Source organism: Anguilla anguilla, chromosome 16 (assembly GCF_013347855.1).
Source record: "Anguilla anguilla isolate fAngAng1 chromosome 16, fAngAng1.pri, whole genome shotgun sequence".
Classification (NCBI taxonomy): Eukaryota; Metazoa; Chordata; class Actinopteri; order Anguilliformes; family Anguillidae; genus Anguilla; species Anguilla anguilla.
This window is the reverse complement of record NC_049216.1, coordinates 3,801,644-3,823,493: the sequence shown is the minus strand read 5'-3', so window position 1 is coordinate 3,823,493 and position 21,850 is coordinate 3,801,644. Positions and strand designations below refer to the sequence as shown.

The window sequence follows — 21,850 nt, the reverse complement described above, 5'->3', positions numbered from 1 at the left end:
AATGACCTCTTTACAGGGCAAAAAACCCATCTATTCATTATTTCACTCCAAACTGTTAACTGCTTTATCTAGTGTGCACCTCTTTGGGAAATTCTCCATGCTAGTAGCGCGCTTTAATGGGAACTTATAAATAAGCCGCACCAGCCCTCACTCCCACACGCGTATAAAAACCACGGAACGTATGGGAGCGATTGACTTCCGCCTACCTTTGCGGGGCGAAGGAGGACATGGCTGGCTTTGTGCAAGTATTACAGCTCTAATGTACCGGTGCGCACATCTTCCCACAGACGCCGGATAAAACAGGGCTGCAGAAACACATTACATTCTTCTTTTCTGCACGCCATAAAAAAGTGCACTTTCCCCTCACCACTTTTGCTTAACTGCGTGAAGCGACGATGCGCGTTGAAAAAGTTTATAGCGGTTAAAGGAATCTGAAACTCGCTCTCGAGTGGCGATAGAGGTCATTTGCGCTGTACACAGGACAGAAAGAATTTGTTATTAGGGGAGAGTGTCATGTAGCCTACTTATTGAGTGACGTTTCTTGTGATGCTTTACACCTAGGATGCTGAAATGGGATTTGAAGAGCAGATTAATAAATTTGTGATGGAGAAACAGGAATTAGAATGGGAGAAGGTATGTGTCACGTCAACACACACATTTTGTCACTCATGCATATATCCTACATACCGCCTAAAGAGCCATACCTGACTTCAGAAATATCAGAAAACATACATATGCTCATATGTATCCCGTTAACTTAAAATTTCCACAAATATTTAACAGTGTATCCACCTAAGAGTAGGCAATTCATTTTTGTCCCCTGCACTGGACATGAGTCTCTGTTCTTTATCTCAAGAACTATATATTCTACTGTGCGGAAGCCTACACTACAGGGGACTTTCAATAAAAATGAAATAATATTTTCGAAAATATTTTCACTGGAACATGTTTTTGTCATCCAAGATGATTGTATTATGTCAGAAAATAAAGCACACACCTTTTAGCACACACAAAACCAATAACACAGAGTGATTGGTGCAAAATAAATAGCATGACCAATCACTGGTCATGTTACTGGATCTTGCACATGCTAAAGGCCTTAGTAAAGCAGGCCCACAGTGTTTTTTTAGCGACCACGACAGTGTATAGACGATGCACAGCCAGGTTTAGCAGAGCTGGTGGAGACGGCGAACAGGCCCTGACACCTCCCAGCTGCAGTTGCCGTAGCGATGGCTGCGCAGCGGTCGGTGTCCGTCCCCTTTGTGTTCCTCTCAGCTGCTGATTGGGGTAAAGTCCTGAGAGGCATAAAGGGGTGTTTCCAAGCAGCCTTTTGCGAGGGCACTGCCGTCTGGACCTCAGACAGTTGTTCTCTGGCCGGTTTGACAGATGAAGCGTTGCATTTTTTTGAGGAAATTCTGGGAATCTCTTTGAGATTTTTTTACCAACGGATACTTGTAAATGAAAAAAATGATCAAGAAAGAATAACAGTTACTTTATCAGTGAAGTAATTTTTCCACAGTTGTCCAAAGGTAGACTGGTATATCATATACTGTGAGCTCCCAGATTCTTAAAGCATATTTCTATGCATTTTGGTTTCACCATGCAAAAATTGCATTATTTATACATAGCCCTTCCATTTCAGGGCATCATAATGTTTGGGACAAATGGATTCACCTTTTTTTCTGATTAGTCAGGTGTGTTCACTTGCTTCCTTAGTGCTGGTATAAGTATCTAGAGTTGATTCTAGGCTTTTGATTTCCTTTGCAGTCTGTTATTGGCATTTGTGAACATGAGGACCAGAGTTGTGCTAATGACAGTCAAGGAAAACATTATGAAGCTGAGAAATAAGAAAAACGGTCAGAGACATAATCTACACTGTAGGCTCACCAAAACCCACTGGTTGGAACATCATTAATAAGAAAGAGAGCACTGGTGAGCTCAGAACTGGCAAAGAGCCTGGTAGACTATGGAAGACCTCTACAGGTGATGACCGAAGTGTTATGATGAAGAAGAAAAACCCAAAGGTTTGCATGTGTCAGTGACTACTCACAGAAGAACAGAACTACTCAGGCTACACTGCAAGATGAAAACAACTAGTTAGCTGCAAAAGACAGGAATGCCAGGGTACACTTTGCTAAGACGTACCTAAAAGAGCCGACAGAATTCTTGGTAAAGGTCCTCTGTACAGATGAGACCATTCATGTGTATCAGTGTGATGGCAAGACCAAAATGTGGAGACCAAAAGGAACAGGCCAAGATGCAAAGCAACCTCCGTCATCTGTGAAACCTGGTGGTGGGGTTGTTATGGTTTGGGGATGTATGGCTGCCACAGGTACTGGCTCACTTGTCTTCACTGATGATTTAACTGCTGATAGCAGCAGCAGAATGTATTCAGAAGCATCATATCTGTTCAAGTTCTCATTGGATTGGACTTCATTCTAATGAATGATAGGAATGATCCGAGACTGCTAAAGCAGCAAAGGAGTTTTTCAAAGGCAAAAAACTGGAAATTTCTTGAATGGCTATGTCACTCGCCCAATCTGAATCCAACTGAACATGCATTTTGTATGCTGAAGAGAAGGCTTAAGGCATCTAGCCTCTGAAACAAGCAGGAGCTGAAGATGGCTGCAGTACAGGCCTGGAAGAGCATCACCGGAGAAGATACTGAGTACCTGGTGATGTCTATGGGTCACAGACGTCAAGCAGTCATTGCATGCTAAGGATTTGCGAATAAATACTAAACATGACTACTTTAGTTTGCATAACATTAATATGTCCTAAACAATATGGTGCCCAGAAAGAGGGGGGCTATGTATAAATAGTGCTGCAATTTTCTACATGGATAGACCAAAATTGATTAAAAAAAATACTTTTAAATAAAAGATGAGAATATGCAATTTAACCACATGTGAATTGTTTGATTACGCAAATTTGTGGAGTACAGAGCTGAATCACGAAAAAACGTCTTTTGACTATGGTATTTATTATGATTAATGTTACTTTCCACCTTTTTATTTTTCAGGAATCCCTTCAGCATCAGATTGATACATTAGTTCACCAGCACAATGAGTCTCTGGCTGCTCAAAAAAAGCAGGTGATGGGAGTGATATTTACAGCATATGGTAACAATACGATAGACAGACAAATATATATATATATATAGATATATAAATGTGACAGAGCTGGAATCAAATCACTTACCATTAATTATTAATAGTTCCAGGCAATGATCGCTGAGATTGAAGGAGAGAAGGTACAGTGGGCCGTTTGTTCCATCCTTTTACTTTCTAGTAGAAAAACTCATTTAATAGAGTGAGTGACAGCTGAATTATTTGTGTATGTATTACCTTGGTAATATTTACCCAGATTGTGTGATTAACACACAGTTGCAGACTTAATTTCCCTCGCTTTAATTAATCTCCTGTCATTTTAAAAATGCTTTACTACTGTACTCTAATTCCCCAGGAAATAATTTGCCCGACCACTATGACTGTTTGTCTGGCAGATTCCCCATTGTCTCTATATTATCCGGTAAACCTAAACCTAAGTTTAACTACTGACGCCTTCCCCACCAACCCCCCCCCCCCCCCCCCCCCACCCCCGAGATAATTTAGCTACAGTGTGCATCACAGGGGAAGCACCAGCTCTCTGCAGAATTAAAGGACAGGGAGAACGTCCGGCTGAAGGAAGCGCTGAAAATGCTGCAGGTATAGCGACGCCGTCGGAGAAGATCCGGAACGTTACTTTGGCCGCAGGGCAGGAAGCGCTCGGCGTGCTCCTCGCGCAGCCCGGGCCGGGCCGGGCCAGGCCGGGTCTTTCGGGGCGCGGGGTGATGTACGGCGGCCCCCGCGGTCCGCCGCACACCAGATCCACTCCCGGAGACCGCGGCGATAAAGAACCCCCCCCCCCCAGTTCATTTTTCTGAGCGCGAACTAATGGAATTCTTGCGGCGAGCCATTTTGAGGCTCGCGGAGGTGAGGCAGCCGGAGATGTGGGGGCACTTAACCGGGGGCGCCCCGGGGGGGGGTGGTGGTGGTGGTGGTGGGGGCTTAACCGGCGGCTCTGCGGCTCTCCGTAATCATCCATTCGATGCACTCACGGACACCCCCCCCCCCGCTCTTCACCGGATTGTTACCGCCGCCATTGCCTTTTTATTTTTTTTGCCCCGATTCGCCCGCCTCCGGAACGCTACAGTTGGCGTTTGATTGATTGTGATTCGAAAGGTACGAGACGGAAATAAGTGCTCACATCCAGCCTTCATGCAGCTGTTACTTTAGCACTGCGCAGTGACTGATGGGAATCATTCCGATGTTTGGGTTTGGGAGAATATCGCCATAGTGTAAAAAATATCTTCCAGATTTTATAATGGACATACACAGAAAAATGCTCGTAAGTGATAAATCACCTCCGTCAGATTTTATGTGATAGGGACAAAATGTACTCCATTAGAGTTAAAACAGTACCTGGTTAATCTTACACTGACTTCTGTTACTTACTGTTTTTACACTTGTTTATATATACAGAGTTGTTTTCAGGTTTGTGGTGCATTGTGGTATTGTAATGCGTAATATTGTTTGAAGTGTATTTCTTATGAAAGTTTTTAGAAAAGTACCGGATGCCGTCAGGGCCCACGGGAACATTAAGGCCAAAGTTGGGTGTGGTGTTGAGCGCCGGGGTGCGGGCAAAACAAACGGCAACAGGACTTCTCTTTTACTGTTCTTTTACAGCTGTTCAAGTGCAGTTTGCAGAAGAAATTAAGTGAGCTGGTAAGGATTCCAATTATATGTGTTGTTGACAGAGAGGTGTGGGAGTGTGTGGAATTACGCGGGAGGGCCAGGAGGGCGAACGGTTCATCGGCTGTGACGGATAGGGAGTGTGTGACACATGAGCCGCCAGCCTGGCAGGGAAAATATCACTATTAAAATATTTTATAACTAGGGGGACCGCTCTGTTTAACCTTTCGGCGATAAAGAAAAGGCAACTCGATACAGACGATCAAACAGTAACGACAGAAAGGAATAATAGAAGACAGCTCTCGCCGACTCCTTATCTAGAGAGGAGAGGCGGTCGGCCAAAATGTTAAACAAAGGTTGATTAGCCTAGAGCGGCGGCAAACTTCAAGAGCCGTGCGCTTCCAGCTCTGGGTAGAGCCTCCATACGCGCTGTTTAAAAACAGGTCCTCCCGGTCGTAGTTTGCTCTGCTGTGTGTAGAAGGGTTCCGTTACCGCGGCAGCGAAACGTTCCGTGTTCCGCAGGAGCAGAAGCTGCTGCTGCAGGCTCAGGCCAGAGACAGCCACCTGAGCCTGCTGGCCGAGGTGGAGAGGCGCTTCGGGGCCCTGTCCCGGCAGTGCGCCACCATCAAGCAGGCCCACGAGAAGCTGGTGCAGAACGGTATGAACCCACCACCCCCACCTCCCACCTCCCAAACTTCCCCTCACCAACTCCCTCCCACTCCCAGCAGGGGTAGACGTACTCTGACCAGAGGTGGACAATCCAGGTTCTTAAAGTAAAATTCTACCAGTCTAATTAGGAAATCACCTGGATTTACTAATTAACACAGTTCTTCAGCTAAGAGGTAGAACAAATTAGTGAAATCAGCTGGTTGAGTTAATGGGTGGAAGAAACACGTGGCAGGACTTTTGCTTTCTAACCCCTGGACTTTCCACCTTTGGCGATCGGTTTCCTGGAATCTGATTGGTTTTAGCCAGCGTTGTGGCAAGTGGCTGAATTTGCTTGAATTGTTGCCTACACAAGATCATGATTCATCAGAAAAAGTAACTGACCACCGGATGTGCTTTGCTCAGTAACTGACGGTCTGTAGGTGAAGCACAGCCCTGGCAGGGGGGCATCACCCTGGTCTGGCTCATAGTTCCGTGTGTGGAGGCTGTTTTCTCGAAAATCTCACAACTCTTCATCCAGGAGGTAGAGCTAATTAGTGAAATCAGCTGGCTGAGTTAATGGGTGGAAGAAACACGTGGCAGTTTTACTTTCTGACCCCCTGGACTTTCCATCTCTCTGACCCTGACAAACTGGCCTTTTTGTCCACCCTAAATGCCAACGGGCGGACACGGCCTTCCGTACCAGAGAAAGACCCGAGAAGTTCCTCGAAAAAAGACTTGACAGATTGCAGCTTTCTTTCCCCCCGTCGCGCAGAATTTCGATAACGTTTACAGACGCTGCATTATCAGGTAGCCGTTCTTGCCTGGCGTCCGTCCAGAGAAACGTGTTGCGTTAAAAAGTCGTGTTTACGTAAAGCGGGGCTTCGTAAACACGTTTATCGGCTGCTTCTAAACTGCAGTATCACTATTTACATAAAGAGCAGATACAGTTTAGCTCCCCTTGGTAACTGGTGCTAATTTGAAATAGATAGGAGGCATTTTTCCCGTCCTGTAGGGCCGGCCTGGACACTGTTGCGCCGCTACATGCGCCGCGAGGAATGCAGACAACCCGAAAAGCGGTCGCTCTTCTCCGTCACATGTTGCAAAAGCGGAATTCTGCCCTTTATCTGTGAAGGTGGACGATGCGCCATTCATCATAACAGCACGAGGCCTCAGACCTCCATTTTCAGACTAAACCGCCTCGGGTTGTTGGCCGTATATGCTGCGTTATGTGAAGGCGCCTGTTTAAATTACCGCGACTGAGGAAAAGGGGCGCGCAAACACTTTGATTGTCGCTCGCCAAAATTAGCGGCGTGATTGACGTAAACCAGCTTGATTGGTGAACTGCAGGCATGGAGAAATCTGGCATGGTTATTTATAAAATGTAAAAAAAAAAAATTTTTAAGTTTAAAGAGCTTCACAATGAAGGTAGATAATTTGTTCATTTTTGATTAAGTATGTTGTAAGAGAAAGTACGTTTTTTAACAGCAGCGTTGCAATCCATGCAATCTTGTAGCCGCACTGTCGCTTTGGACAAGTTCTCAGATAGCGTTTACAGTTTTAACGGTTTGTTAATATTTATGTGTTGAAGTTTTCTTGTGTGCCTTCCTACAGTGGAAGAAGCCTTGAGGCTCAACAAGAAACTCGCGATCGTGAATGAACAACAACAAGCCACAATCAACAGCTTGAAACAGGTAGAAACGTGAAACAGGTTCATTTCATTCATTTCATTTCATTAATTTAGTGCAATCAAAGCTGTATTTGTCCCAAGTATATAAGAACTAGTACATTTGGCTTTAGGTCAGGGCTACTCAACTCCAGGTACGGCAGGCCGCAGTGTCTGCAGGTATTTGCTCCGTCCATGTACTACACCACCAGATTTCACTAATGAGCTTATTTCCTGAACCAAGGTAAAATAACAGTGAAATCTGGTGGTGTAGTGGTATGGTTGGATGAAATACTTGCAGCGACTGCGGCCTGCAGGATCCGGAGTTGAGTAGCGCTGCTCCAGGTGAATCAAAAACTCACTAAATTCCTACTAGAAACAAATTTTTAATTGTGAATCTTGTTTATTTTTGTATCATTTGTTAGTGTTAGTGAATATGGGCATTACTAATCAAGCACAATTTGTGTGTTCTTTTACAGTTTTACAGTTTTTTGCGGACTTGCGGCTTGGAGTTTAACAAACCTTACAAACAAATTAAACAGCCGGCCTCTCCTTTAAATGTGTTATTTCTGAACGTAAGGCAGGGGGTTATTTGATGGTGCAAACAGTAATAATTCCGTGAGGCTGGCGAGTGAAGCGGCGTATTGGCCGCGGCAGCCCCGCGTTGTTCCTCCCGGGGAGCGGACGGCCCGCGCCGCAGAGTTAGCGCTAGCGCTGCGCTAGCGGGGTGGCGGTACGGAGCGTTCCCCCGCCTGCGAGCATCCAGCGGCGGGAGCCTGCTGTTTGTCTGAGGGCATGTCCATGTCCTGAAGGAGATGGGGGTCGGAGACAGATGACAGAACCCCTGTAGGGGGGGACGGGGGGACGGGGGGTTGGAGGAGGGGGATGGGGCCTCCAGCTGTGCTTCCTCATAAATTAACCGTTAAAGAGATCAAAGAAAGCTTTGTTTAATTTACACCTTGCAGCCTTCTCTTCACGCAGGTATTTGCAAGGGTAGCAATTTCTTGCAACATGTTTTTCAGCAAAGGGAAATATCTTAAACTTTTTTTAAACTACCGGACTGTGACTGCACTGCATTTCATTTTTAAATATTCTTTTTTTGAACGGCTTGAGGTGATGCAGTGTGCTGTGCTTCTGTTATTTTTGGACGAATCATTCTTTTTTTCTTGCAGGATGTGGACAAAGCCAACAGCCAAGTGATTAAGTCCAAAGTTTCTTCAGCTTGTAAATCTGAAGAGGATATTTCCCTTCACATTATGAAAGAACAGATGCAACTACTTAGTCTCAGGCTAAACATGGTAACGTGCTAAAGCCTATCAAATGAATAAACACACATTTTTATTTTTTCTGTTAAAGGAGTCTGTGTGCATTTCCGCCTGATATCGAGCATCTAGGCCTGCGGAAACCAAACAAAGCGGTAGTTTCTGAAGTGACTGTAGAAAATGTATTTCCTTGTTGTATGAACACATTTTGAAGTCCGAAAGTCTCCTGAATATCAACACAGTGGAACTGCTTAGTTGAATATATCACGGAAGAAAAACGTTCATAAATGCTCCATTTGTTTATGGAGAGCTATGCTTTCACTCAGAGCTACCCACGAACACCTTTCAAATCATTCATTTATTTGTTCTATTCATTTAAGAAGGCAATAAATCAGTGAAAGTATGAGACTGGTTCACCCTCGACTATGAATAGTTTTAGCATCGCATCACTCTTTGTCTTTGTGTTCCATATCTCAAGGAGACAGAGATGAATAAGCAGCTAATCAAGGAGAATGTTACAGTTATGGTTGAGAAACAGGTGAGGAGCATTTCGGAGCACCACCATTATGACTGACAGACAGGTGAAGTACCGCCATTATGACTGACAGACAGGTGGAGGACCGTCATTATGACTGACAGACAGGTGAGGTACCGCCATTATGACTGACAGACAGGTGGAGGACCGTCATTATGACTGACAGACAGGTGGAGGACCGTCATTATGACTGACAGACAGGTGGAGGACCGTCATTATGACTGACAGACAGGTGGAGGACCGTCATTATGACTGACAGACAGGTGGAGGACCGTCATTATGACTGACAGACAGGTGGAGGACCGCCATTATGACTGACAGACAGGTGAAGTACCGCCATTATGACTGACAGACAGGTGGAGGACCGTCATTATGACTGACAGACAGGTGGAGGACCGTCATTTTCACTGACAGACAGGTGGAGGACCGTCATTATGACTGACAGACAGGTGGAGGACCGTCATTATGACTGACAGACAGGTGGAGGACCGTCATTATGACTGACAGACAGGTGGAGGACCGTCATTATGACTGACAGACAGGTGGAGGACCGTCATTTTGACTGACAGACAGGTGAAGTACCGCCATTATGACTGACAGACAGGTGGAGGACCGTCATTATGACTGACAGACAGGTGGAGGACCGTCATTATGACTGACAGACAGGTGAGCCTTTCAAAAGCACGTTTGTCCCGTCATTGCTGAAGGCTCTGCGACCTGGACCTGAAAATTTTTTCATATTTGAGTTTTTTTTTTTTTTGACATAATACAAGTGTTATGAATGGATGACAAAAACATGTTGCAGTGAAAATATTTTTTTAAATGTTATTTATTCTTAATGAATGTCCCTTGCAGTGCAGGTTTCAGTGTAGTAGAATTTATGGTTCTTAAGATGCAGACCAGAGACACATCCCCTGCAGCGGACTAAAATGAATTGCCGGGTCTTATGCAGGAAATAGAATATTTTGCCGGTAAAGAGGGTCCTGCAGGAGAGATGTGCCTGCTGTGAGCGTTATAAGGTGCCATTGCTTGAGGTTAAAAGTTGGGGTGATAAAAATGGAGGTTGGGAGTATGTGAATATTGTATCTCGGGGGGGGGGTTGCATGTCATTAACACTGGTATCCCTCTGTGCTGGGGGCACTGCGGTTGGGAGGATGTGAATATTGGGGGTGATTAACACTGGTGCACCTTTGTGCTGGGTGCGCTTAGGTTGGGAGGATGTGAATATTGGGGGTACGGGGGATGGGGGTATGTGGGGGCTGTGTGTCATTAACGCTGGTCCCCCTCAGGACGTGATGAGGGCCCTGCAGCAGGCCTGCCAACTGCTGCAGGCCCAGACAGAGGCCCTGAGCCGAGCCGAGCGGGAGCTGAGCGCCCAGAGAGAGGAGCGTCAGGTCAGCGTCACCATGCACCCGTCTGTCTGTCTGTCCGTCTGCCTGCCTGCCTGTCCGTCCGTCTGTCTGTCCGTCTGTCTGCCTGTCTGTCCGTCCATTTGTCTGTCTGCCTATCTGTCCGTTTGCCTGTCTGTCTGTCCACCTATCTACCTGTCTGTCCGTCTGCCTGCCTGTCCGTCCATCTGTCTGTCTGTCTGCCTGTCCGTCTCTCTGCCTGTCTATGCCGGTCTGTCTCTCTGTCCATCTGTCTGCCTGTCTGTCCGTCCATTTGTCTGTCTGCCTATCTGTCCGTTTGCCTGTCTGTCTGTCCACCTATCTACCTGTCTGTCCGTCTGCCTGCCTGTCCGTCCATCTGTCTGTCTGTCTGCCTGTCCGTCTCTCTGCCTGTCTATGCCGGTCTGTCTCTGTCCATCTGTCTGCCTGTCTATGCCGGTCTGTTCGCCTGTCCATCTGTCTGTCCCAGATAACAAAGGAAATTAGGTCCTTATTGGCAGAAAAACCCAGCCCGTGTAACTTGTGCAAACAACCATTCATTTACGTTCCGTTTTCTTTTTTTAATCAAATTTTGCGCCAAGAGACTTTTTATATCATCTTTCCGAAATTCTTCCAAATCTTTCTTCCGCTCGCCTGACCCCGGGAGACAGGGTTGTAAGCCAGTAACATTTTGGAGAGATCAGGACATCTTCATTTTGTGCTTTTTTTGTCAAATTTTTAACAAACACAGAAAAACTTCTTTTTTAACTTATCTGCGCATGTTTTCCTCAGGGGAGGAAACTGCTGCATGAGGAACGCATTTCTGAACCGGCGTCCGTTCCAGCCGCACGTCTCAATCAGCTCTTCCCCTTCTGCATATGCTCAAAAGCTAATCTTGCATTTCGCTGCCGGTGAGTTATGATCGCGAGGTCAAGGAGAAAAGCACCGTAATGTAAGATAAGTGCAACAGAATCATTAACACCCAGTTTAAGTGCGTAACGTTCGTGCTATGCGAGCGACTAGTGCAGGAACAACTCCGGTTTTAAGCGCGGTTCGTATATGCTAAAACAGTAGCCGCCGGGCTGTAATTCGGTTGTCCTTCTCGGACCGGCGATTTCTGACCGCGAGGTAGCGATTACGTAATTATTCACTCAAGAACCCGAATAACTGTAAGACAACTGTGCGAAAACACGGTCAATGGGCTCGTATTTCACGTCACAACGCGCGCTAAGAACTGCAACCGAATAACAGCAGCTGTCCTTACTATTCCCTTCGCCGCTTCGTTTTCTTTATAACCGGCTCTCTCCTGCTGAACGGAATTCGCTCTTTTGTTCATTTATTAAAATTACCGGGTAGATGAGGCGGCCCTCGCTGATTTGTACGACCTTATCTGCATTTTTAGAATTCTCGGCCCAGGTGAAATAAACACATAAAAATTCATTATTGTATTAGAAATTTCTTGGGTGATTAATTTTATTGCAGGCCCTTAACAGAGAACACAAACTGTTCCAAGAAAAGATCCGAGAAAAGGAAGGCCAAATTGATAGTCTGACAGAGGACCACAACAGAACCGTAGCAGCGTGGAAAAATGAGGTAGTGTGTTGTTCCGAGCTAGCAAAAAAGTTTATTAACTTTTGATTAATTTGTTTAAGGCAGGAGGTATAAATATGTTTTCTCTTCTCACTGAGTGACTGCATGTGATGAACTGAACTGACATTCTCAGCGCTGCAAAAAGCAAAAAATAAGTCGATCTGAACAAGTATTTTAGTCTTATATGTATACTTTAAATCTTATTTCTGTTGCTTTTTTGCTAAATAAGACAAAAACCTATTGCCAACGAGGAGAGTTTTACTCATTTCAAGATTTGCCAAAGGGGGTAAGACTATTTCACTTGTCAAGCAAAAAGTAACTTAAGACAAGCTAATATTTTCTACTTCAGAGAAAAAAAAAAAAGATTTTAAGTCTAATTACAAGACTAAAACACTGTAAGACAGTTTTGTAAAACACTGTAAGACAGAGAGTTTTTTGCAGTGAGCTCATCAGAAATCTCTTAGGAAAGCCATGAGGTTGGCAACCAATCTGGCCATTCTCTAAAAACGTGCGGCATTTCCGTTTAACGTGTAATGTGAGCAGAAGCGGCGGGAAACATCTCTTTTGTGTCCGTTATTTTTAGACTAGACTAAACTAAGACTAGACTAAAACTCAGGTGCAGAGGCAGAAGTCCCAGCGCTGAACTCCCAACCAGCCGAAGCCTGTTTAGCGGGAAGGTTCTATCAGGGCTGGAGCCTAAACTGAGGTTCCCCAGCAGAAGGGGCTACCCCAGGTGCAGTCATTACTGCGACCCCCTCACTCTCTCCCTCTCATTCACTCACTCACTCTCTCTCTCTCTCTCTCCCACTCGCTCACTCACTCACTCACTTTCTCCCTCTCACTCATTCACTCGCTCAATCTCTCACTCACTCGCTTATTCACTCACTTTCTCCCTCCCTCTCATTCACTCACTCACTCTCTCTCTCTCTCTCTCTCTCCCATTCGCTCACTCTCCCTCTCATTCACTCAATGACTCTCTCACTCACTCGCATCACGCTCCACCGCGCCTCCTCATTGGAGCCAGATGCTCCCGTTGGTGGGAGAGAGGCGGGAGCCCGTGGGCCTCCGGTGGCGCGCCTTCCCTGAGAGGTTAAAGGAGACGGGGGGGGGGGGGGGGGGGAACACCGTAACGGCCCGTTATGCCTGATGGACGGATTACAGCTTTCCCATTCAGTTTAAACAGCAGGGGACAAAGAAGGAAACAGTGACTTGTAGTACTGAGCTTTCATCTGAAAGGGCTCCTAGAGCAGACCTGTGTCAAATATGTATTTGCTTTGGATTCAAATACATTCTTTCTGCGCTTTACTACATCTTGTCTGGTGTACTGGAACCATGAAATACGTCTCAAAAGGTGCAAACCCCGCTTCTGGCACACTGGCAGGGTAATATTACACCAGGCAAGATCAATAGAGCCAGAAAAGTATTTGAATCCAAAACAAATATGTATTTGACCCATGGTGCGATAAACAAAAACATCCAGTGAGCAGCAGTTCTGTGGTGAACACCTTGTTAATGAGAGGTCAGGAGGAGAATGGGCAGACTTGTTTCAGGGTAGAAGCCACAGATGCTCAAATAACAGCTGTTTACAACAGTGGTACGCTGTGGTATGCAGTACGTCAAACCTTGCATTGGATGGGCTACAGCAGCAGAAGACCACGCCGGGTTCCACTCCTATCAGCCAAGAACACTGGACAAGATTTTATTGGAAAAACATTGCCCGGTCTGATAAATCTTGATTTCTGCTACGACATGCAGATGGTAGGGTCAGAATTTGGCATAAACAGCATGAATCCATGGATCCAACTTGCCTTGTGTCAAGGTGTGTGATGGTGTGGGGAATGTTTTCTTGGCACACATTAGGCCCCTTAATACCAATGAGCATCATTTGAATGCCACAGCATACCTACACATTGTTGCTGAACATCCCTTTAGGACCACAGTCTACCATTTTTCAAATGGGTACTTCCAGCAGGATAATGCACCATGTCACAGAGCACACATCATCTCAAGCTGGTTCCATGAACATTGCCTGCACAGTCCGCAGATCTCAATCCAACAGAGCACCTTTGGGATGAGGTGGAACAGGAGGTTCGTAGCATGAAATGTGTGGCTGAAAAATCTGCAGGAACTGTGTGGGGCCATCAAGTCAACACGGACAAAAAATCTCTTAGGAATGTTTCCAGTACCTTGTTGAATCCATGCCGAAAAGAATTCAGGCTGTTGCGGAAGCAGAAGGGGTCTTGCGCGGGACTAAATAGGTATACAGACACACGCACATCTATTGAACAAACTATCGTGATTAGTACAGTACCTGATAAAAACACACAAAACCTACACTACAGCTGGATGACAAAACTAGTGCAAAAACAGCTGCAGTACAGCAAAACACGAGTGATACTTCAGATCGAATGAATGCGGAACGCTTGGATGTCTCCATGGAGATCCTTTTTCGGGGAAGCGGTGTGCTTCCGAACTGTTCTACAGGACGAGCGGTGGAGCCAGGAGAACACCATGGCTGCTCTGTGAGAATAATGCCAAGAGCCATTCCTGTACCCCAGGGGAACTCAAATCCGGCTCTCGAGGCCACTGTTCCTGCTGGTTTTCAATCTTCCCCTCTAATCAGGACTTATCTAAATCTGGGACACCAGGCGAGTTAACTCTCTGACCAATCACTGCCATTACTCCAGCACTTAATTTTCGGGTAGAAAAGAAGTGGCAACGGTGTTAGAGGGCCAGATTTGAGTATCCGCTGCACCCCTTTCAGTTAAGATTATTTTAATTGGAGTTTACGTCCTTGCAGGAGAGCGCTCAGACCCAGCGCGTTCACGTTCGGAGGTGGTCCTGCCGGGTCGTACTTTCCGGGGCCTTCCGCGGCGAGCGTCAGCACGCCTCCGGCTGGCATCGCAGCCCGCCGTCCCTCTCCACCGGATCATGCCGCAGAGTGCACGCCTCCCGAACCCGGGTCCGATGGGAACGAGCAATCTAAGATCAGCGCCCGCATCGGTGACACCGGGAGGCTGCAACTCCCACAGAAGCGCAAAGCGGAACCAGAAGACCACGAGGTCTACACAAGCACAAAGCAGCACTCATCGTGGGCCTCACTGTGGGAAGTGTAGCAAAGCCAGTAACAGTTATATTTATTCTGTGGTTCCTTCAAATTCATTTCCTTCAAATTTGAACATCTGTTCAGTTGTTATTGACCAGATTTGTCTCTGATCCTGTTTGGAACAGTTGTTCCCAGAATGCCGTTCTAGCATTGTGTTAGAACCTCATTTTTTCTGCTTTGCAGATTTTCAGTAAAATATGCAAACCAGCACTTCCTTGGTAACAGTGCTGAATCTTTAAATCTCACCATCAGAAAGTGACATCAAGGTCAATGGCAATTCCTATAAATGCTTCTAACTGCACTTGTATGTGAAGAAATTTAACTGCTGACCATCTCGACAGTAAAAAAAAAAAAAAATTTTTAATTAAAGATGCTGGAAAGCGCAAACCCTGAAATTACAAGCCAACAAAAATAATTCCTCTCATTTTTATTTGGTAAATATAAAACTGCAGCTGGGGGGGGGGTAACTCAAGTGGAGGTGGAGAGGGTCTGCAGGCTGCTCTTCACGGTGGCCAGATTCTGCTTCCAGGAGTTGAGGCTGTCGTAGAGCTGCTGCCACTGCTGCTTCCCGAAGGTCCGGTGCGTGCTGTGGCTGCAGGGGAGAGACGAAATGGGTCAGAACAAGCCCACCTGTGCTCACACTTCACCGTATGATGCAGTGTAGTATAATGGGGGGGGGGGGGGGGACTGGTGTTGTAACCTAAAGGTCACAGGTTCAATTCCTGGGTAGGACACTGCCAATGTACGTAACCTGCATTGCTCTGGATAAGCATCTGCTAAATGCCTGTAATCTAATGTACAGTGCTCACTTAACCGTTCAGTGTTCATTTTTCCATTCAGTGTTTATCATTCAGTGCTCACTTAACCATTCTCCGAGTAAAGCATGCACACAGCATTCATGTCCACGTTCTTTAACAAAGCTACGCATTCACTGATTAAACAACTGAAAAAGGAAAATACTCCTAGCATTTAATAATTTAAACTTGGCAGCAATTTTAGGTTCCCAAATAAATATGAAAACCAACAACACTGATGTCCCCACCCCCCCCCATTACTGGCTTCTTAAATTAAAAGCATGTAGCGGAACCCAAAAGTGAGGAAACCCACTTATAGATTTCCTTTGTGAACTGGACCGCCCTGCTGAAAAAACAGCCTACCGATTGGCCGCTAAAACCGACCGGTTCCGATTCAGCAGCAACAACAAAGGAAATTTTCTGGAGGCACGACGACCTGGTGCATTGTGGGAAGGAGGCTCCCCGTAGCCTTGACCGAGCCTCCTGAAAACCCCACAGGGCACATTAATATTCCAGACCCGGCTGGGTCATTAAGGGAAGTGTGCCGGAAAAAAAAGGTCGCTTTTCATTACTGCCTCTAATTACATTCCCGCCTAAATCTGATCAAATGACAAATGGCCAGATTTAAACCATGGAAAGCGGAAAACGCAGGGGCACCTACCTCACCACAACTTTGCGCTGTGTCTGGTCAATTTTGCAGTAAACCATCTTGGTTCGAACAGCTAAAAAAGAGAAAAAGAAAAAAAAAGATTAAAATTAAGAGGGTCGGGGGGGGGATGGTGGGCAGACACTGACTGTGAAACACCTGGCACACTGACAAGTATGCGTCGCCGGCATGAAGCAGTCCTCAAAGTAAACACACTTAGTAAGAAAAGCTCCACCAGCCAATGTCGCGGTTAAAAAAAAGGGTCCTGGTCCTGGTCCCCCGCCAACGCAGTTCCTTTGCCTTCTGTCTGCGGACGCATCCTGTTTTTCTGAGACGGACACAGACGCGTCTGGACGCGCTCCCTGGCTCTCTGACAGATAACCGAGAGGACGCTTAAAAAAAAACAAAAAAAACACGTAGACCGTCGAGCGCGGCGGAAAGCTCACCGTCGATGACGAAGGCCTCCACGTCGTCCGCGCTGACCTGCAGCTCCTGCTGCATGGTGCCGAAGGAGATCTCCTTGAACTCCACGGCCATTCCCATGAACGTCAGGAGCCTCATCTTGGCCATGTTCTGCTCGTGTGAAAGACCTGAAAACATTAACACAGATTAATGAACACGAATGTGCACATCGTAAGCGCACCGGCAACTGATTGGTCAGTTTATAATGAAAGGATTGATAAAGGTAAAAACAGGACCCCGATTAGCTTGTAGAGCTATGGCAGTCACTGCTCCCAGCCTACTCTGTATTCAGAGATGGCCACCTTACAGTAATTAACAAGGGGAAAACACCTTGGACTAATTCTATAAAAGTTAATTAACACTAATTACCTAATTACATACAGGTTGATCTGGCAGTGCATCAAAATAAATTTAGTGCGAGAGAGGGGGCGAAAAAAAAAAAAAACAACTCATTTGCACTCTGAACACCGTGCACAACTATAACTGGGCTTAATCAGAACATACAAGCAACAAGAATCAATTAAAGCACATTAACCGCAATTAACAAATGCAAATGAGCTGCTCATTAAGTTTATGTTCTTTGAGGAGACCGCAGAGACCAGATCGTACACGTGTTAGGGCGACACAGCTGACAGTACGCTTTTGAGTCTGGCCGAACTCGTCGAGATGAGCGAGATAATGTTTTAATGCCACTAACCGAAGAGAATATTTGCGTTATATTTTTCAAAAGTTTCTTATTCATCCGTGCTCAAATTCTCACCAAGTTTAATCAAGTCAAGTGCCCTATAACAGCTATTTCTTTTACAATTCTTAGCGCAAAATGCATCGGGAACAAGAACATTCACAATTTCAAGTTTGGGCTCAGTTAGGATCCTGGTCACAGTCACAAACATTTTTTCCTATAATTACCAGGCAAGGAAGCAAATATTTTGCTATATATTGGTGGAGTGCAGTGACAGGCACTGAATAAGTTTTAATGACACTGAAGAAAGACCGCACATCTGAACAGCTCCAAATTTAAAGTCAAAACATACTTCCCCTAAAATGGCTCCCTCTAATAAGCACCTCCTTTTTAAATTTTTTTTTTTTTAATAAACGGATATCAAAGACCTGCCTTTTTTTTTTTTTTGGTTGAACAAACCCCCTCAGAGAGCTCTGGAGGTCGTTAAAAAATCTAAATACACTTACTGATTATTAATATGTCAAAATCTTAATGCCGTATAAAGAACTCCTATGCGTTTGAGTGGCTTTGCCTGCAGCGCTGACCCTTATCTGGTGGGGGGTGGGGGGGGTGGGCGGTGGAGGAAGGGAGGCGGTGGCGGCCTGGAAAGGCGGTAAGTTTAATGCGCTCCCTGGATTATGGAGCAGCGCTCCTTTGAAACAGTCAATTACACACGGGGCGAGGGAGTGGCCCTGCTGTTAATTACTACTCATTTCTACACAGCGCGTAAATAAAGCGGCTGCTGACACGCGCATTCCATCAGTGCGTCCCGAGGGCCGCAGCAAATTAGCCGGGGGGGGGGGGGGGGTGGGGTGGGGCGCTGCCTGCTCCAGTGCGCCCCTCCCCGCTGGCCCCACGCCGGAACAACATCCCGCCGGAGAGGGCGGGTGGGCACGAAACCGCGGCAGGTCCCGCGGGCATCCTTGCGGTCGGCTTTTCGCTTAAAATGGCGGCTCTCAAACTCAGTCCTGGGGGACCCCTATGTATTTTTTTTTTTTTGTTACAGTCAATACTTTTCTCAAGGTTGTTGAACACATGTTCAAGTTCTTTCATAATTTGTTTTGTAAACTTAATTTTAAACACAATGGAGGTTTGGCTCTTGATCGTTTGCTTTAGCCGCCACGTGTTAACACTTTCGCCAATTGGCAGCCTACTGATCCAACTCAGTCTTTAAATTTGTGCAGATAAAAATGCTTTACCCTTAATGCAATTGTGTACACTACAGCACAATCAGCATACGTGAGTGAGACTTATTCTCCATGGTATGCATAGCTATTTTACATAATGTGGGTAAATAATCCCTCAAAACATGAGAAGCACTTAATTAAGGCAAATTAACAACTTGCTAAAATTCTGGAATTGTAACTGGTTGGAACGAAAACCAGCTTGTTTGAGAACCAGTGGCTTAAAGCATGCGCTCCAGGCTCTGGGATACAGCTGCCAGTGGTGAAGCTGTTTCAGCGCGGGATTCAGCTCAGGCATACCTGCATCTGGTCGCAGCGTAGCCAGTAATAAACACCGCAGCCAGTAATAAACACCGCATTCAGCCGATACGTACCCAGGGAATCGATGAAGTCCTTGTTGTTCTGGTAGAACTTGACGTACGATGCTAGCTTTGCGCTTACGAAGATGGTCAAGAGCTGGCAAAGAGGAAAATAACTGGTTTTAAGAGATGTGAGATGTAAACTGCCATTCAAGAAAAGGTCTCGAATGAGCAAATACATAAACAGTTTTTTTTTTTTAAATGACTAATGCTTAACCGAATTGCGCCAATTGGGCAAATACGACCCAGGAGCGCAAGAGAAGATTCCCACTGCTCCCTTCACACCTTTGGACCAAACGTGAACCCCAGTTATTTAAAGGAACCCCAACTGAAGATTCAGCCTACAGACCCTCAACACGTGCAGGATCGTGGTGATCGCACCGCCCTGCAAGCGGCATCGCCAACCCCTGCCCAACACGAGACTTCCGGAGACCCGAGACCAAACGGTGGAGCCGTGTGTCCATACTCACGTCATGGATGAGTTCCCCTTCCAAGAAACGCACTGGTTTCAGGGCCAAGAGGTGGTCGAACAGGAAAGTGTTCGGGTCTTTCAAAGCACGGACGATACACCTGACGGGAAGAGATTCCAGGAAACCAAAGGTGGAAAGTCCAGGGGTTAGAAAGCAAAAGTCCTGCCACATGTTTCTTCCACCCATGAACTCAACCAGCTGATATGACGAATTAGTTCTACTATACCTGAAGAATTGTGCTAATTAACAGATCCAGGGGATTGGAACAAAGGGACTTTTACTTGATAAACCTGGATTACCTTTGCCGATCGCAAGAAACTAACTTCCCTTTCCACACCCTAGAGATGGAGCTTGTGGTGTTTGAGGAGAACATAAAATCAAGTGGCCAAGGAGGGACATATCAATTTATAAATTTAAAACCAACTTCTGCCCTTCTTAGCCCAATAATAGTAATTGATATTTTAGCTCCATTTCTCGCTAAGTACATGAATGACAGCTGAAGACTGCTCCTGTGTCCCAACATGAAACATCTTATTGCGATCTAATCTAGGTTTAATCCACAGATTAGCTAACCCATGTGTATTCAGGGCAGTAATTGGCAAATTAGGCCAGTGTTATTGGTGACAGCAAAAAAAAAAATGCAGGACTGGAACTGCCCACCCCAGTGTTAAACGGCCACAGACGGGCTGGATCTGGCGAGTGAGATCACACGGTTGACGGCGGAGAGACCCTCACCTGTGAGCATCGACCCGCGCCTGAGAGGCGTTGTCCTCCGTGTAGCCCGCAGCTCCACCATCACTTTAGCAGCTGCCTCACTGCCAAAATACAAATACAAAAATCAAACCCAATGCAAATACAAATTCAAACAAATGCACACGCTCATAAAAACGACCGGCCATTCAAGGGGGCAGACAAAACGTTCGAAACGGTCTCACCTTTTCTTGCAGTCCACCAGCGCCTCGTACACCAGCCGGAGGAGCGTGTGCTTCTTCTCCGTGGTGAGGTTCCAGTCAGTTATCCATTTTCGGACCTGATGCAAACGAGAGGGACTTAAATGAATTCCAACCCATCACGCCAACACAAGCAATGTATTTATAGCACATATGGCTATACAAACACTATGATCTACTTCGCTGGTAAAGAAAAAAAAAACATTTGACTATAGGTCCAATGAATCAAAATACAAAACTATTCCCTCGTATCTTATCAAAACATTTCCATCAAAAAAAATCCTGGTAGCCCTTTCCTGAAGTATATTTATGCAGTTTTAAGTATATATAGCTTCCATTGAGCTTTAATTAATAACTATTACATTACCACAGGAATTTTACAAATGTATTCACACAGACAATGTTTAGTTATATTATGTGTAGTATCCCCTGCGTCGAGCGTCCCGTACCTACCTGATCGAGCTCGGTTGGAATGAACGCGATGGCGTTGCAGGTGGCCGCTACCTTGATCAGACTGCAGTATACTGTGTACCTTACAGGTGTGTTTTCATCCATCCCGTGGAACAGATTGCTCAGCCTTTATTTGAAAAACACACACACACACACAAGTGCTTTTAGAACAAAGAGGAGACTCATAATGACTGTGCTAGCCAGAGTTATTTTCACATCAATTCATAACTATTTTGCACCGATTGAAATTGTGCTCTGGATTTAACCAGGAAACTACATACCCACTACATAACTATAAAACTGCATAACTACTATTGGGAACAACTGTAGAATGCGTCAGTGGATTTGGCCTGCCATGTCTGCTCTTAACTGCTGCCACTGGCTCATTCCACACCCTGCAGTGGACAGCAAGCTCTGCATTACCCACCACCACCTGCAGCAGCTGTCGCCAGCTGACAGATGGTGTGATGTGCCAAGGTATCAAACCTGAAACAGTTATCCCAGTATGTAATGCTTAATTGTGTTCATAGCCATGTCTCGTTGACATATAGCTCTCTGGCTGCTGCAGTCCCTCAGGTGAGCTGCGCAGTTAATGTGTCAGAGTGGTAAGCCTTTTGCACAGCTACAGGCAGCTGACTTACTCGAGGGGCCCTTCATGCAGAATGAGATGAGAACTAAACTGCACACTGAAACCCTCCCTCCCAGGCGTCAATTATTACTCTCCGACCAATTATGCGTTCTCCTTGGCTGCTGCAGCCAGTCAGCAAAAGGCAACAACAGGATTCCACACAAGGGTGAAATCCGAATGGGTATTCTGATAAGCTGTAATGTATGCCCCAGCAACAGTGCCAGCCATTTGCTGCCTTGACAATGAATACAGAGCTGACGTAATTAATTAAAAAAGACACAG

The 21,850-nt window shown here is 45.9% G+C and overlaps 2 protein-coding genes across 7 annotated transcripts in view; one reads left to right on the top strand and one right to left on the bottom strand.

Moving 5' to 3' along the window:
* Positions 1 to 15,311, top strand: part of LOC118215085 (coiled-coil domain-containing protein 73-like) — a 44,397-nt gene extending 29,086 nt beyond the window's left edge. For 3 of the 6 annotated variants that reach the window (XM_035395515.1, XM_035395512.1, XM_035395514.1), the window contains exons 4-15: positions 562 to 633; positions 3,023 to 3,094; positions 3,218 to 3,253; positions 3,615 to 3,707; positions 4,728 to 4,766; positions 5,256 to 5,391; positions 6,993 to 7,072; positions 8,217 to 8,342; positions 8,785 to 8,844; positions 10,131 to 10,235; positions 11,001 to 11,119; positions 14,599 to 15,311. In XM_035395515.1, the coding sequence (XP_035251406.1) occupies positions 562 to 633; positions 3,023 to 3,094; positions 3,218 to 3,253; positions 3,615 to 3,707; positions 4,728 to 4,766; positions 5,256 to 5,391; positions 6,993 to 7,072; positions 8,217 to 8,342; positions 8,785 to 8,844; positions 10,131 to 10,235; positions 11,001 to 11,119; positions 14,599 to 14,914 (1,254 nt within the window). In that variant the 3' untranslated portion in view covers positions 14,915 to 15,311. The remainder of the gene's footprint in view (positions 1 to 561; positions 634 to 3,022; positions 3,095 to 3,217; positions 3,254 to 3,614; positions 3,708 to 4,727; positions 4,767 to 5,255; positions 5,392 to 6,992; positions 7,073 to 8,216; positions 8,343 to 8,784; positions 8,845 to 10,130; positions 10,236 to 11,000; positions 11,120 to 14,598) is intronic. The other 3 variants (XM_035395513.1, XM_035395516.1, XM_035395517.1) reach the window with 3 other exon arrangements.
* Positions 15,312 to 15,315: 4 nt separating this feature from the next.
* eif3m (eukaryotic translation initiation factor 3, subunit M) lies at positions 15,316 to 21,358 on the bottom strand. The gene is given in 9 exon segments (XM_035395518.1): positions 15,316 to 15,496; positions 16,360 to 16,420; positions 16,791 to 16,934; positions 19,086 to 19,167; positions 19,541 to 19,640; positions 20,276 to 20,324; positions 20,327 to 20,355; positions 20,476 to 20,570; positions 20,944 to 21,358. Coding segments are annotated over 9 exon segments (786 nt in total). The 5' UTR covers positions 21,046 to 21,358; the 3' UTR covers positions 15,316 to 15,372.
* Between the last annotated feature and the right edge of the window lie 492 nt (positions 21,359 to 21,850).